Source organism: Furipterus horrens, unplaced genomic scaffold (assembly GCF_987537825.1).
Source record: "Furipterus horrens unplaced genomic scaffold, mFurHor1.1.pri manual_scaffold_2, whole genome shotgun sequence".
NCBI classification, from domain to species: Eukaryota; Metazoa; Chordata; class Mammalia; order Chiroptera; family Furipteridae; genus Furipterus; species Furipterus horrens.
The window spans coordinates 209,904,910-209,922,135 of record NW_028327172.1 but is presented as its reverse complement, the minus strand read 5'-3'; the positions used below and the strand labels follow the sequence as shown (position 1 = coordinate 209,922,135).

General features: G+C 42.1%; 1 protein-coding gene across 8 annotated transcripts in view; it reads right to left on the bottom strand.

Moving 5' to 3' along the window:
* Positions 1 to 17,226, bottom strand: part of LDB2 (LIM domain binding 2) — a 324,577-nt gene that overhangs the window by 51,159 nt on the left and 256,192 nt on the right. For all 8 annotated transcript variants that reach the window (XM_090267047.1, XM_090267050.1, XM_090267052.1 and 5 more), the window contains exons 3-5: positions 14,064 to 14,236; positions 6,298 to 6,420; positions 3,543 to 3,626 (exon numbers count right to left, since the gene is read on the bottom strand). In XM_090267047.1, the coding sequence (XP_090123173.1) occupies positions 3,543 to 3,626; positions 6,298 to 6,420; positions 14,064 to 14,236 (380 nt within the window). The remainder of the gene's footprint in view (positions 1 to 3,542; positions 3,627 to 6,297; positions 6,421 to 14,063; positions 14,237 to 17,226) is intronic.

The window sequence follows — 17,226 nt, the reverse complement described above, 5'->3', positions numbered from 1 at the left end:
GCGAAGTTGGGTGACTCTCACTGCTTACTTTTTGTACTGCTTAATTTTATGGCATAAAAGACAAGCATATTAAAACTCCTCCCTAATTCTATATAAACAGTATGTCAGGCGGCCTTCTGCGGCTCGAGGCAAAGGCCGGGTTCCACTGAAGGACGGGGGAATGCCAGGTTTTAAAGCAATTTGATAGATGAATGCCTTTGTGACGGCTCAGCTGTCTTACAAATGGGAGATAATCAGAACACCAAGGACATCTTAGATCCCAGGTCTAAACTGAATAAGTCACCTGGGTGTTACTCTCAGGGACCACTCATGAGGCCAGGTCTCACTGTGCAAGCCATATGCATATGTTTTGGGTGCTGAGTTCCGGATTCTGCCCAGCCATGACCTGCCAAGCAGTGCACAACTGCTCTGAGGAATCGCCCACGGGAGGGCTGGCTTCTATCCTGACCCTCTTCCTGAGACCCTTCTCTGGGTCCTTCCCTGGGCTCTCACGGGCCTTGCACACCCCTCCACGTCACTGCACCTCACTGGAGCTGCAGTTGGCCACAGCTCACCTACCTCAGCCACCAGCCTGTCTTGGGAAGGAGGCCACACCTTTGCCACAATGATGGACCACACCTAGAACGCTGCCAGAAAAATAGAGTGTGTTCAACAAAAGTATCCTGACCGATCAATAGATGAAGAAGTGATCGAGTGAGTGAACGAAGAAAGAAATGAAGGCAGAAAGGCACACAGCTGCTGAATCAGGCTGCAGGAGCCAGGGGAGTAGGGTTGGGGGACCCAGGAGGAGAGGAGAGAGCCGGGTACCATGTTGCTATAAGTGGTTCCAGTACGAAGAACATTGATAGGCACATGGTAGATGCTTAATAACATATGACAACAATCACTAACTGGGCACTTTATGTCTCTCAACCCTGTGCTAAGCCCTTTGCATGAATCATCTCTCTTAAATCTATACTAAACCCTATAAGGTACAGATATTACTTTTGGCAAAATGGATTAAGGACCCAATGATAGATGCTGATTCTCCCATCCGGGCAAGAAAGACATGATCCAATTCCTATCAATATCATTCTACATTCTTACTTGGAAGGCACAGAGTTTTGCCTGAAGCACCTGTATTCTAGAGCCAGACTACCCAAGTTCAAATCTTGGTCCTTCCACTTCGTGAGTGATGTAAAGCTGGGCAAATGACTTCAATTACCCCCACCCTCTGTGCTGGGCTCTCTTACAGGGAATGGTGCTAGTGCACATGGGCCATTGTGAAGATCATGTATGTCCAGCACAGCACAGCACGCAGCAAGCACTGCATTAAACGGTGGTCTTGGACATGCTCTTGTATATTCTCCAACCATAAAGGGTGTCCTTGGATCATTGTCAGAAGAGGGGCTGGTGCTCTCTTCACCTCTTTGCAGGTATGGTCTCTTTAGTCTTCCTAAGTGAGAATCAGAACTACAGGACCTGGGGACCAGGTGGGTCTTATTGACCCTGGGGTGAAGGTAAGGTCACCGTTTTACTGATGATGATAAGAGGGGCTGAGGGAGGAAGGAAATTCAATATTTATTCTTCCATGTTAAATTCAACTAAAAAATATGATAAAGAATCTGTCTAAAATCTCACCCAAGGGTTAGCAACAAGTCTGGGATACATGCCAAAGTCCCAGATTCCTCTGTGGGGTCAGCTAAGGACACATAGTGTGGAACTTCATTATCTGTCCGAAGAGAGGCATCCTCAGATGGTTTAAAATCAACCTCTCGGGATCCCTGACAAGATAAAATGCCCAGCAGTGCAGAGAAGCATTTTGATAGAACAATGCCACAGACCCTCACTTCCCAGGCCTTGCTACCCCACCGCCACTGTACCCACATCCCCACAGGGGGCCAGGTCTGAATGCAGAGCCTGCAACTTTGGGAGAACATGGCCCTGGCTATCCTGACTGGGAGCACTCACCTGCTGACCCATTCCCCTGTGCAGGCTCAGCTTTCCCTCTGAGAACAACCTGGTTTGGGTCTGTCAAAATGGCAAGGGTACTGCAGGGAGGTGGTGGGGCACGAGCCTGACTCTGGCTCTTGTTACATTGGCATGTGGCTCTGGAGCATCTAGGCTGAATAGTAAAGTGTCTTCTCCCTCTACCCAGGAGGAGGACCCTGCCATCCTCATATTTAATTCTTCCAGAGGCTCCTGGCCCAGTAGCATGGCCAGCCACTTACTACAAGACCTGGCTCCCAACTAACTCTCTCTCCTGCCTGTCCTGGCTTCTCATGTCATGTGTAACATCATCAAAGTGCTTGGGAATTCTAGCCCCTACTCCCTGCTCCTTCTTTTCCCTCTGATGGGAAAGGCCTTCTTGCCCTTTCCTCTGTTTTGTCTTTATTCATTCTTTCACACCCAACTCAGGCATCATCTCCTCCAGAAAGCCTTCTCTGGTTCTGAGAGTTCTCTGTTTTGGACTTTCATAATTCCATCTGCAAACTTCTATTCATGGTATTTACCATGCTGTGTATAATATTCTCGGTATATGGGTCTGCCCTTTACAGGAGCGAGTCTCTTGATGACCAGTTCCATGACTTTTGAGTCTTCAGCATCTCCTAACGCTTGGCACCTGGCAGTAAGTGGAGGACTTGGAAACATTTGTCTAAATCACTGTTAACTTAAAGAAGAGAAAGTCTGGCCCAAGCATTTCAGCATTTCAACATACACAAACATGATTGTGGATACAAAACTTAAGGATGGAGAAAGAGGAGCACAACCTTTAGGATGGCAAGGGGGAGAGGGTCCCTGGAGAAGTGAACATTACCTGATGATGATAAAGGAACCCAGCACTCAGAGGCAGAGGAATGTGAGCCATGGCCACCACCTTCTGGGTGATTCTGGAGGACAATGCTGGCTTTATGAGGGAAACCATATCCCTTACCTCCAATATGACATGTGCAATTCCACTAAAAACCAGTGTGCTATATGTTATTCCATTATACTAACTACAGAGGCTATTGGTATTACGTAGGTAGAGAAAATTTGCCTAACACTTAATTTTTTTAAATAAAGATTGACTTTATAACCAAACCAGAAAATCTGTCACATGGCACACAGAGGATCCCTAAGAAGCCTTAGAAATACTTGTCTATGTTACAGCCCTGATTGGAACTTCTTCAGGGACTGTCTCTGGAGGGGTCACCGAGTCTCCTCGGGGTGGACGGGGTCCTGCGTGGAGACACAGAAGCTGTGAACGCCGCAAGAGCACATAAGAAACCCGAGACAACGAAAAGGGACACAGCACCATGGCATTTTATAACACGCATTGTCAGCCTTTGAATAATTAATTCCAAGAGTGATACAAATGTACAGAGGAAGCTCAGCCTCAACAAAGTCTAAGTTTGATGCTTGTTAATGAAATTCCTTCCTCTGTTGACCACACACACACACACACACACCATGGTATTGTACTATATTACCTCATTCTAAATCCTTGGCTCAAGAGACATATAAACCTCTAAAGGATTCTTCAAACTCACCAAGCAATATAATCATCATATTGGTCTTACCCTGAGGTAGTTGAGGGTGAAATTTGTTAGCCCCATCCTGGTGATGTTTTTGGACAGCTGATCCAGGACCTGAGGATCTTGTGCCTAAACAGGAAAAAAAAAAAAAAAAAAACCTCATATATTTATCCTTGCAAGATGATCTCCAGAAGGTCTCAGACTGTGCTACAGCAGCCAAGAAATGCAATCTTGACCCTGTCGATGTATCTCAGAGGGGCAGGTTGCTGAAGATGATTTAGTTTGTATTTCAAGACACTTGCATATAACACTTAAGGACACTTGTGGGTCACCGGTGTGAGACCTGTGGCCAAGGAGAACCAAAAGGAGTCAGATGTCCTTTCAGGCCTTGGGAGAAACAATTCCACTTGCTCTGTTTGAGGCCCCGAGGCTGCAGGGAAGGGTGATAAAGACCTGCCAGGACTCTTGGAGGCCTCTAGTGCTTCTCAGGGAGGTCGTGACCTCTGCATTTGGGAGAGCCCTGCCTTAGAACGAGCCTTTGTTTCCTGCTGTGATAGTGCTGTTTTAACAGCATGCCGTTGAGTACTCCATTTAAAAACTTTGCAACTACCACGGTGCGCATATATATTTATATCTAAGAATTCAAACTCTCCTCCCCATGAACCTGAGGCTAGAAATAGATGTCCTCAACAGTTTTCAGCCCCCAGGACCGTAAGGGTCATCACTCCATTGTCCAGAATACCAGGCACCTTTGAAAGAGGGATGTAACTCACATCGCACGGGCCACCTCGAATGTTCTGTTTGGCTAGAAAAAAAATGAAAATTCTTTGTGAATATTATTTTAAGACGAATGTCTTGGTTGACACTCTTTCTTTCTGTCTTCCTTCTTTCTTAATTGGTTTGAGCAAATCGGTGCTAAACAGAGGGAGACTTAAATACATATCCCTCTCTCTCCATGTCTGCATTCACGAGACTGTCTAGGTTATGTTAACCCTTTAATGTAAGCTTTTCTGAGGAATTTCCTCGCTGTGATACAACCAATTGGCTCCGTGTGTGTGTGTATATATATATATATATGTGTATATATATATATACCAAAATGTAGGAGACAACAGAATGTGTCACTTTTCATATCAATTTCTGGAAAGGGGGTCCTCTCTGGACACATGGCCAGTATTTATTGAACCTCCTTCACGCCAGGAAGAGCTGGTTCTATACAGAGATGCATCGGGTAGTTGTGCTCAGCCCTAAGGAGCTTACATTATAGTCAGGCGTTAGGAGAATAATAAAGGAATGGAAGGATGTGGTTGCTTCTGCTACAAACCGACTGCCATACCTGCAGCGGACCTACTATGTGCCAGGCACTGTTCTATGTTCTTTAGATGCATTAACTCTTAGTCCTCAAGCGAATCCTCCAAGGCACGCTCTATTACTAAACTGATTTTATAGATGGTGGACTGAAAGCACAGAGATACTAATGTCGCTTGCCCAGAGTCACACAGGAGCAAGAACACAACCTGATGCGGTCTCATTTCAGGGCCCAGGCTTGCGACCACTACCCTCAGTCCATTTTGAGAATAACAAGAGTGGCTACTCCAGACTGCCTCAAAGAGAGTGGAGAATGTGAACTGGGCTTTGAAACTGGAGAAGGATTTGAATGGAGCAGGGGAGCGCGGGCATGGGAGTGGCCTCGGCAGAAAGCACAAGGGCAGAGATTGGGTTAATCAGCCAGGAGGAGGGGGCTGAGGGCGAGGCGCCCTGGAGTCAGGTAGTGAGGAGACCAGGCTTATCAATCTAGGTTCTGGAGTCAGACCCAGCTGAGCTGAAATCTTGATTTTGCCACTTTCAGGCTGAGAAACACTGGGCAGCTGCTTGGACTTCTCTGAGCCTCAGTTTCCTCACTTCTACAACAGAAACGATGAATAATAAGTCTCCTTTACGTTACTGTGGGGATTAATTAGAAGAGGCATAAACTATTTAGCATAAGGCCTGGCACAGAAAACACCCAACAAATGCCAACTACCGTTATCTTATTCTCTTTTGATTATATTGGGTCTTAAACATCAGGCTCATTAATTCTGATTTTCATTCCAAGTGTTTCACGGGACGTGCCATATCCTGTGTGAAGGGGAAGGGACCTCCTTAGGTCAGTGCCTTTTGATTTCTTCAGGGACTGTCCCTGACTTGTTCCCATCCAGCCTTTCCTTTAAAACATATCTCCAGATTGGCATCGAATCCACCCTTGCACTTAGTTGGTGTTCAGTAAATCTGAAGTGATTTATGTCCAATGGAAACAAAGAAAACTCCAAATATTCCAGCTCATTCCAACACTGGTTATAAAGGGTCAACTCCAGTTGACACAGATCTGAGGGCTGCGGGCCCCATATCTCCTCAGATGGTTCTAATCAAAACGGGAAAGAAACTGTTTTTCTTACTTCTTGTTTTATTTCTTTTCCCAGTTATAAATAACCAGTTTATTAGCCCAGGCAGAGCAGTACTGGATAATGACTGAATGGAATTACAGAAAAGTACAGTTTATTGAGGTAACCCCAATTTAGAGTTTAAAATAATAAAGTATCAAAACCAAACAAAAAGGCTCAGAATTCACGACACTGGCAACAAAGGAGGAGCAAGAGGGCTGGCGGATTAAAACGGGTGGGGGAAAAACTCAACATTTGGCGTTAATTAGGTAAAACGCGAAGACCACTGGAGCTCTTTTCGCAGAGAAACTGTGCTCTTCCTCCTTGAATAAAACGAGGGGTAACAGGAAAGAACGTGTCAGAGAAAGGGAGTTACTTACATGCATGGCTAGAATGCTTCTTGGGACTAGCTCTCTGTATTGTCTAATGGTAAAGTGCCACGTTTTTATTCTCATGAGATCATCAAAGGTGAACTCCAAGATCAGTCTGCCTTCTGTACACACCTAGAAGCGACAAAGGACACACTTATTGGTTGTGCACGTTGCGAATGCCGGATTTCTCTCACTCACACGTCAGCTACTCCACTGGTCTCCCCGACTACCCTTGGGTGGCTCTGGATCTTGACCGAATGAGACGCAAGTGGCTTATCCAAGGTGCACTGAGACACATACAAGCCCAAGAATCAGCGGGTTCAGAAGACAGGGCAGCTTGCTACCTAGCCCTGATCTGTTCGTGATGCTATTCGTGGAGCCTGGGACTGGGAGTCTCCATTTCTTCACTTGTAAATATGGTCACAAAATCCATCTTTCAGCAAGATGATGTCCAAATGCATGGCACAGAGTATGGACTCCACAAAACGATATCCTTCCTACCATTTTTTTCTCCAGTTTCACAATCCTTAGATGATAAGAGATCGAGCTCTTGGTCTAATTTTAATTGCTCCTACTTTGGGAGAAAGTCTGTAATTATTCATGCTGAAGTGTGAAATACTATAAGATTACCCAGCCAGAGGTTCTCATTTCCAAAGAGAAATTCCAGAGGACAATGTTTAACCCAAGGCAGTGGGTATCAGTTACTGACATGGAAATCCGAAGCCTATTTAGAGTATTTTCCTTAAATCACATCATATCAGCAATGACCAATTCTGCCTGCATAAAGGGCCAGCCTTTGGGGGTGGTGGTGGCAAATTTAATTTACCTTTCTATGAAAAATGTATATTATTAATAAAAAAGAATTTCTGAGGCTCTCTTCCTTGATAGACTGATTAGTGATAGGGAAGTTTTTGAATCTTCTTTTGATATTCAGATCATTTTTAGCAGGGACTTCCTATTTTATTTACCTTTCTTTTCACAGTTAATGACTTTTTAGTGTGAACAAATACTAGGTAATCTCACACCACCGAGTCTATTTCGGCTCTAAGACTGGCAGGGGTGGTTCACACGGGTCCAGTTTAAATCACTACCACTCATTACTCAGTCCATGCCGGCTTTAGAGACTCAATCAGCACAAAATAGTGGGTGGAGGCTTTCACATCAGAAATTACTGGACTCGAATCCTGACTCTACTTTTCACTCACTTTTAAACTTTGGGACCATCAATTCCTTCAAATTTCAGTTTCCCCATTTGTAAAATGAGAATAAAAATATCCCCATGCAGGGCTGTTGGGAAAATACATAAAAGGACATTTTGTATGTAGATTGTCTTGCGTTGCACCAAGCAGGTAATAGGTCGACAGTAAGTAACAGCTCTAGAGATAGAAGAAATGCAACTGAAGAGCCCAAAGCTCTAGCCCAGCTGTGCTTTCTGAGACCCAGGGGGTCAGGAGAGGCATCTTGGGGGCTCTGCTGGGAAGGGCTTGGCCTCCACCTGGACTCTGAGATCCTTTCCCATCTTCTAAATTCAACCAGATCAGCTTCAGTTTTATTTGTTTTAATACATTGGGCTCCTGACCAAGCTTTTTCAAAGAAAGATTTCCTATGGTAAAAACAAACAAAACTTTGGAAATCACTGCATTACACAATTTAAAAAATTATATAACAATTAACTCAATAAGGATATGATCATTTCTAAAACTATAGTCTATGAAGATAATTAGCAATTTATGTTAGTCTTTTATGAAATATATATATACCCATTTTCCCTTTGGGAATTTAATACAAAAAGCCACCATATTGAGTTCTTCTCATGTTCTAGGCACTGGGTTAGGTGCTTTCTGGTGACTCTAATTTAAGGTAGTATTTTCTTAAAGCAAGCTACAAACACCAGTACAGGAGAATTAGTAATGGATAGATATGGCACTGCTTAAGAAGGATGCTATTAATGCCTGCCATTTTCATTGTATCAAAGGTCTCAGAAGCACTGCAAAGTAATTATTGATAATCTCAGAGAAGACCTCTAACTCAAATCCAATTAGCAGAATCTGTGGGTAATGCCAGGCATTTGGGCACCTTGCCCCCAAACTCCTCAGCTGAGTGGTCTTCAGAGCCTTGCTTCTGATCTTAGCCATGACAGTTGAGCACAATGACATGGGGAAGACTTTAGTGTCCCCAAACCACTCCTCTAGAGCATCTCAGCATTGGAATTAATTTACCAAGGGTTTCCAAAGAGTTCCATGGAGATCAAGCCACACCATTCCCCCTGGGGTGTTAGCATGACAGATGCCACCTGCTGTGAAGGCTTTCACAAAAAGGAGGTGGTTATAGCCAGCAAGGGGCAGGGAAATGCCTGAACAATTAGGACAGGAATATTTGGATGCTATAATCCTGTTTTGGTTTCTTTTAAGAGAGGATTATTGGATGGTTAAACAAACATTAGCCCAGTTAAATGCCATGCTTTTAAGTGACCTAATAATCTATTTGTTTTGTGTTTATGAACCACAAACCTAGGGCAGATGGAGGTTCTGGTTTACCTCCACTGCAATAGAATGTCCTAGTGGGAAGGCCTGGATCTGATCCTTCTTATGAGTTACGGGATTGGAGCATCTGTAAAGTCGAGTCAAATTGTGTCCTTTGTTTTCCGCGGGACAGCACACTGGCGGAGGACACTTCTGGCAGTCAACTGTCATGGGGGCGACGAAAGGGAAAGTGGCAACTACCCTGGGGCTCCTCCTTTCTTTGTCAAAACCAGGGAGTCAACTTTATCCAGGGCAGATCATGTGTGAGAGCACAGTCCTTAGAATCGAACCTGAGTCAACTGTGTTGATGGTTTTGTAAATGAAAGGATGGAGGAGAATTTGGCCACGGCTGGTCTTCCACAGTAATTATACCCACAGCCTCCTTCCAGCCTCATGAAGGCTTTCCACCCCTTGCCTCAATCTTGGAAGTTAAGGGGAATTGAAGTCTTTGTGATTTATTTTAGATGCCATAATCAGCAAATGGAATAGAGGTAGATGTACGTATTTCCTTGTTTGGGAATGGTAGAAAATCGGCATAGCTTATACAGGGGAATGAGTTTTCTCTCTTCAGGAAAAAATTCTCTGCATTCCTCTGAATCAATACAATTAATGTGGCTTTTATCTAAAGTTACCCCCTTTTTTTGAAAAGCTGCCTTTCACTTGGAATCCAAAATCAAAAGGATCCCCAATTAAGAAAACATTTTCTGTTGTGCTGAATTCATGTTACCTTACTATGTGCTCTGACATTTTGTTTCTGTGGTAACCAAAATCAGCTGATTAGTTGGCATGGCAACAGAAAAGATGTAATCCCAGCAGACACACTCTAATCAATGCCCCCAGCACAGATGGTCTCGGGAGGATCAACAAGAAAGAGGCTGGCAGGCATTGAGCCTGTCACGTGCTAGCTCGAGACTAGGCCAGGGACAAGAGAACTAAAAAAGAACATTTCTCAAACTAACCAGTAGCTTTTTAACCCTTTTCTTTCTTTGACTGATTGTGAAGCAATATGGACCCTGGAGCTACATATAAAATACAATTCTCATACCATTCTTTTATGAAATAAAATGTGCTCTTCAGGTGTGTTTATTTTGTTATATTGGTCTTTGTGCTTGCAACAGGATGCATAGAATAGTGTTGTTGTTATTGCTGTTATTGTTTTAGTTACTAGATTACTAGCTTATTATAAAAGGATACAACTCAGGTACAGACAGATGGAGGAGGTGTAGAGGGCAAGGTAGGTGGGAAGGGCAAGGAGCTTCCATGCCCTCTCCCAGAGCCCCCCTCTCCCCAAATCTCTGTGGAGTCACCGACCGGGAAGCACTCAATAGTGCTTTTAGTTTAAGAGTTGCCTGAAGTTCATTGTATTTACTTAGAGCTACTGTATGAGTAAATGCATATATACTTGTAGATACATATATTAGAGCAATATGGTCACTGATATTATAATAATTTGGTTAGTCAGTATAAGAGAACAAATGTCTAAATCCTGGAGTACAACATGGTACAATGTGGCTAAGGTGAAAATGATGACCTCACTGTCCAAGACAAGGATGAGTATTCATATAGGAAATGGACTGGTGCACTTCCATGAAGCCTGGCTCTATTTGTAAGTCATTTCATAATAACTGTTTCAGATGAGAAAAAAATAAAACTGCATTTATAGAAGTGATAAGGGTTCTATTAATGGCTGTAAATATTATTTTAGTTTGTAAAACCTAAAAGTCACCCAACATGTACCCCAAAGAGGGCTCATCTCAGTACCTGCCAGTATATACACCCTCAAATATAATTCTAGGGTCTTTGATTCTGAAAATCTTGGTGATTGCTCTTCTGATTCTTAAGCCTTCTTTTCAATTTGATTTGAAATTGAATACAGAAAAGAAAGGCTTCCTAATGTATGTTCTTAAACTCTAATTACATATTTATCCATAACCTATAATGTTCCTAAGATCAGGAAATTGCAAAATGTGTACTATACCCCTGAGGAATATTAAGTATTACTGTTGATTAGGACCGAGGCTGATATCTGACTCACCAGTTGACCAAATTTTCATAAAAGCAACTCAGAACCCACTGGCTCAAATGCTATTTGGGGAATTAGGGTTTATCGATAGTCTAAATTAGAACAATGTGATACTGCCCCCACATAACATGTTAAGTAATGCCATGTACTGATAACTGGTTCCCCTTAAAAGTAAAGCAACAACATCCAAACTGTTTTTCTTTGTGCCACTGAAAGTTCATTAACCCACCGTTTTATACTAAATAGCCTGATTATTTTCTTACGTGAATATGAGATATTTTTAATTAATATAAGAACAAAAGAAAAAATTGGATCTGTTGGGTTGTGTAATAGTCACTAAGGAGCAAAAAAGAAAAAAAAAGAGAAGAAAAAAAACACTTTCACATTTTCTAAAAATAAATGTGCATCATTAGCATCTGGACTAAGTCCACACACTAAGCTACATCTCCCAGAAAGTAATATTTTTCATCACATAATGGAAATATTCGTTATGAGAGTTGGAGAATTGCATTGCCATGGAGGAGAGTCAGGTGCGTGATCTAAGACCTGAAGCTCGAAGCTCGGAAAGCTGAGTTCAGGAGAATGGGTGACCTTCCCGGTGTGGACCTTGGATGCCTGCACAGCCACTCAGCCACCTGAGAGGGCAACATTCCCAAATAAGGAAGAATGCAATAAAGAAAACTCTAGTTTCTTCATTGGAATTTTTTTAAAAAAGCGCTTCATCAATACACCGGGAAAATGATATTCTTTCTGATTTAAAACCAGCCCTGAATAGATAGCACTGTATCTACAGAGCAACTGACTATTGTCATTAACACAAAAATGTTGGCCTGAGAAAGAAAGAAATTGAGGAAATGTATAAAAGGGCTACCACAAGATACATTTTTCTTTCGGTGGTCACAAGTTTTGTAAGTAGCTCCTTTATAATAGCAAAAGTTTTATGAAATGATCATAGATATTTTTCCCCTTAAAGCATAAGGAGTTTGTGTGTTTTTTTCTTGAATTACCTAAAAGTAACACTAGACCTTGATAAAAGAATATAATAATAAAGATAATGACGCAGCAGAGAAAGGTTTTTTTTGCAGTGCTCAGACTTTGTAACACCAGAAATGGATTGTATATCCATCTGATCTGCAGCATTACGTAAATGGTTTATGTCTCCAAAATGAAATGAGACATTGACAAGTTAAATCAGCATTTAAGTGATCATTCCTTTCCAGGTGGCAAAACTCTCTTCCCAGCACCAACTTCTGCACACACTGGGAACTTCTTTGTCTCTGAATGACAGCCTTCCTCTCTGCTCAGCTGGCAAGAGGAAGAAAGAAAAAAATCCAACTCCTGCCCTACATTTAAAATGTCTATTGACAAAGTCAATGTACCATATAATCAGTGGCATTTGATGATGTGCTTTTGCCCTTTCTAACCTTTTCCTTTTCCTTTGTTTTTTTCAATTAAACTGCACCAACAAGATCAAAGAGTACTTTAAATAATAAACATTTCATTTTTATTCTTTTGGCATATTGTGCATAAGTTAAAAAAACACATCTTCAGTTTCATAATTTGGACTTCTGCAACTAACCCTGATAATTCAACTTCTCTTAACTATAAAGAGAGGGTTGTCATATGTGTTTTCAACTAAAAGAGGTAGCTGCTATCATTTATACGAGGTCAGTCTGGAAAAAGCCCAGCCACTGTGAATATAACAACAATGGTTTGCATGACACCAATGTAATCTGGCAGCCGAGGAGAGTGGACTGGAATGTGCATGAGTGAACAATGACGACCTCACTGTACTAGTCAGTGCTGGTAGTAGACGCCGTGGAGGGAGCAGGTGTACTGTGTGGCTGTCACATTCAAAATCACTGAGGGAGGAGAACAGCGGATCTGCATCAAATTTTGTACCCTTGCAGCACATCTCGTGCAGAGTTTTTGGCAAAACAGCAAATCACCCAGGCGACTCAGCCCCCCTACAGCCCAGATTTGGGGCCTTGGGACTTTTGGCTTTTCCCCCAAACTAAAATCACCTTTGAAAGGGAAGAGACTTCAGAGCATTGATGAAATTCAGGAAAATACAACAGGACAGCTGATGGCGACTGGGAGAACTGGGTGAGGTCCCAAGGTGCCTACTTTGAAGGGGACTGTGGTGTCATTGTCCTATGTGCAATGTTTCTTGTATCCTGTATCTTCTTCAATAAGTGTCTCTATTTTTTCATATTATATATCTGGATACCTTCTGGACAAACCTCATATTACACATTAATTTCACATTAAACCTTAGTCAAAATGCAATGAACTAGCGTTCATTAAAATGAACTTCTGTTTGCCAGATTCTATGCTTAGATATTTATTTTTACTAGTTTTTCTACTTGGGTGAAGACATAAAGGGTTTGTCTGTAGTGTTCCAGAAAGGTCTTTGCCCAGAGAGAGTGCTCCATACATCTATCATCTGTGTACGGGACAGATCATCCATGTACAGTGTATGGGAGATGGTATCTTCTCTTTTTTATTTCAAATCCTTCATAGGGCCTTGAATTCTGCCTCAAAGATTGATCTCATCCTTATCCTCATCCTCCCTTCCCCTGTGTTCCTCGTTCTCTCTCTCACAACCAACTTGCTGACTGACCAATCACAGCACTTCTTAGAACTTGGGGAAATCACCTTTACATTTCAAATTCCCTAATTTATTTTATATTTTTATGTTCCTTAAAGATTATGCTTAGTTGACTTGTGGTTAGTTGGATCTTTCCCCTGGCCTGTTGGTTCACATTGAATTTAGCTTTCAGAAAGGTTTAATTTTAGTAACATATAAAATTTCTTCAGTAACTATGGTATTATGATGATAATTGTGGTTCGAGATAGTCTTTGGATACACGGGAGCGTATCTCTGAATCAGACAATCCACATTGGGAGAGTGTTCTTTTAGCTGGAGAAGATGCTTTGTATAAAATCCAGCACTCTAATTCAGGAGCCTGAGTTTCATAGGCAGCCATGCCTCTCTTTCTCTTAATTTTGAGGTTCTGTCACGCTTGACAGGGCTCCATATCACACGTACACGGCTGAGAACCGTGTTTGCCACGAGTCTAGCCATGCCACAAACAAAAAAGATGCTCTCACAGCGCTGCCCGTGTCCGAGATGTGAGACATCAGCTCCAAGCTGCAGAAGAAAGCTTTCGTTGCAATCCTCACACACACCCAGACAAGAACAGGCCGTGCAGCCCCGCGCCCCGTACCTTGGTAAACATGGGCTTCCCGTGCTGGGTGACCATAGCACACTGCTCGCAATCCACCGTGATGGATGAGTTGTGGTATGACTCTTTCGAGTGTTTGAGGATGTAATACAGGTCAGTCACCCCTCCTTCAAACACAGTGCTAAAGTAGCGGGGAATGAGCGTCCTGCCGATCGCTGGGGGAGAAACACAGACAGACAAACATGAATGAAAATATCCGGTCGGTCCTACACCTTCCGCACCCTCACCAGTCCTGCAGCTGGACACAGGCCATCCCAACAGACCATGCCAGGGACCACATGTCTCTTTATAAACAGCTACGACCCTTCTGGGTTGGAGCTCGTAAAATAAAATTCCCTACTATTCAGAAAAAAATTTGTACAATCATCTCTCCAGAGGGTTAGTATTTTTTTTTTAAAGAGTGGAGACAAATACATTGATTACTTTGGACCTCCTATATGTTCTCTAAGTGAACATATTTTCAAAAAAGAAAACACATCCAACCCACTTAGATTTTTTAATGAATTGTTACCAGGTCAATTATTCAATCATGTTTGAGTAGTAATAGTCATACTAATATACATTTTAATAATGTAGTGCTTCGTAGAGTGTGAAGTATTTTGGCATTCTCTCATTAGATCTTCAGAACAACCCCAAGAGTGTAGGGATCTGAGACCCCAAAAGGTTCTTATGAAAAGACAAAAAAGGTTATTAGGGTTGTTTCACAGTCACACAACTTGCGAGTAGAAAGTTGGGGTCTCTAACACCAAATCTGCAAATACCCAGACACTCACTTTCCCTAACACTGTGCTTTGAACCGCTTTAATGAATGGAAATCCTTAAAAAGAGAACTGCCTCTGCATATACAAAGAGATCCATACCTGTGTACATACTGAGTATTCCTTCTATCTGCTTTGGGAGTTGGATAGGATATCTGTCCACAATAAAAGACCCATTTTAAGAGAATTCGATGCCTTCCACTTGGTCTAAATTGGTCTTTATTTCACGTGTTCTGTCTTGCCCCATTTTAGTTTGAGCGATTGGAAAGTAGCTGGGTCTCTGATACTATGGCGCTCAGAAATAGCTAACAAGCAAGCCCTTGCTTTAGCAGAGATTTTAAATCCTCTTATACTGAAAATCTCAACTCATAATATCAGGAATTTTGCCTATGTGCAGATTTTGAGGCTAAGTACTAAAACACTCTCAAGAGATCCAAGGTTTTTAATAAATCTCTCATATTTGCTATGTAAGGCCTCCCGAAAGACAGAAATAATATTTAAAATAAATAAATTACCAGAGAGAGCTTTAGTAGGAAAGATCATAAAATCTTCACTTGAATGTTTTAAAATATTTAATTTCATTTTAAAAGAATCAGCGCTAATCTATCCCATATGGATCTATATCTCTTTTGTACATGGATTAGAAAAAAATAACTATAAAAATAAAATACTGTGCCAAACAATCTCTAAAGAATCCTGACATGGGTGACTAGACTGAATAATTTATATAGCTGTTATTGCTTCATATTTACTGTGGCTAAAATCAATCAACAAGTGTGTTCTAAATATTCCAGTATCTTTGGCAATTCCATCTTAAATAATCCTTAAACATACATTTCCTAAATCCTGCTTAATCCCCAATAGTGCACGTTCATTTACTAAATATAAAACTCAAATGAGAGTAATTTGAGTCCACCATATCCTTAAATGCACGCTTCTATTATCAAGAAAACTTTGTTAATGTGGAAAAACCTTATTGTACTTTGCTAAACAGATAAAATTAATTTAATGCATTTCAAATATTCTAACTTTGCCACAAAACAGCTATAACAATTGGACATTTGGGAATCTGTACTGTGGAGAATAAAGAAAAACCATACAAAATGTAGATGTAGGGTGAAAATATTTCACTACTCTACCCAAGGAATTGTCACAGTAAAAAGGTTACTGCAAATAATCGCCACTACATTGGACACATTATAGTTCATTCATCATGAATTCTGCACAATTTAGTTCCTTTGTAGGAGTGTTTGCTATCCAGTATCGTCATTTTCATTCACAGCATAAGAGAAATTGAATTAGAAAAACTTTGAGATTCTTTACCCTTAAACTTAAATTTTTAATTAGCTTTCCAGCTCTAGAAAATGTACAAACTATATGTCTGGGAAATACACTTAGCGGGAACGGCAGCTTTGCTTCATGGAATACTTCCCAGCACTCTAGCAAATGGTTGTTATGGAGACCCGAGGTTTGTTTTCAGCCCTCTTCCTTTGTGGGACTGTCGCTGCCATGTTCTCTGTGGGCTGCCGGGCCATCACTCATAAAGCTCCAAGGTCACTGTGGTAGACCGCTACTCTGCTGGCTCCAGTGAACCGCGACAATGGTAGTCACATCCTTGCGTCCGATGCCTCCTCTCCTCAGATATGGGCTGTGGCCTGTGGTCTTCAGTCGGTAGAATATGGCACAAGTGACCTTGTGTCAGTGTGCGCCTAAACCTTAAAAAAGACTAGAAGCTTCCACGTTGCACTTGAGGCAAGTCAGTAGCGATGCACAAAGTCCAGCTGTTCCGAGTGCCATAGTGTGAGGAGCTCCACCTAGCCGAGTGGGGCAGTGACGTGAAGGAGAACTGGGTGGAATCTTCCAGCCAACCACCCCAGCTGAGCTGCCACCCAACAGGCAGCAGCAGCTCCCTGATGTGAGCGAGGCCATCTAGGAAGTGCAGCCTGCAGCTCCCCCTCTGCTGCCTCACGCTGATGGCACTTGCAGCAGAGATGAGCTGTCTCCTGTCTGCTTTGCCCAGATTGCAGAATCATGAGCAAAGAAAAGCAATGTTTGTATTTTAAGCCAACAAATTTGGAGCATTTTTTAACGTATCAGTGAATAATCATAGCTCCCTTTCAAGCCCCTAGGCTACAAAGGTGGGCAAATTAATATTTTTCCCTGAAAGAAAAAGGGCAATTTTGCCCCTAAAAACACAAGAATCATAGACAGACAGAAGCCTGTATCCAGAGGAAAGCAGATTAGAGAGACAGAGAGTCTTTGTGGATTTGGGGTCTTTGTCTTAGCTGGGACTAAAATCAACTTTAGTCCTCGGTGGTCCCACATTTTTGAGATGTGCCTCTCCCCTCTTTTGGCAATTAAAAGGAATTTGTTTCTGTTTGAGTGAG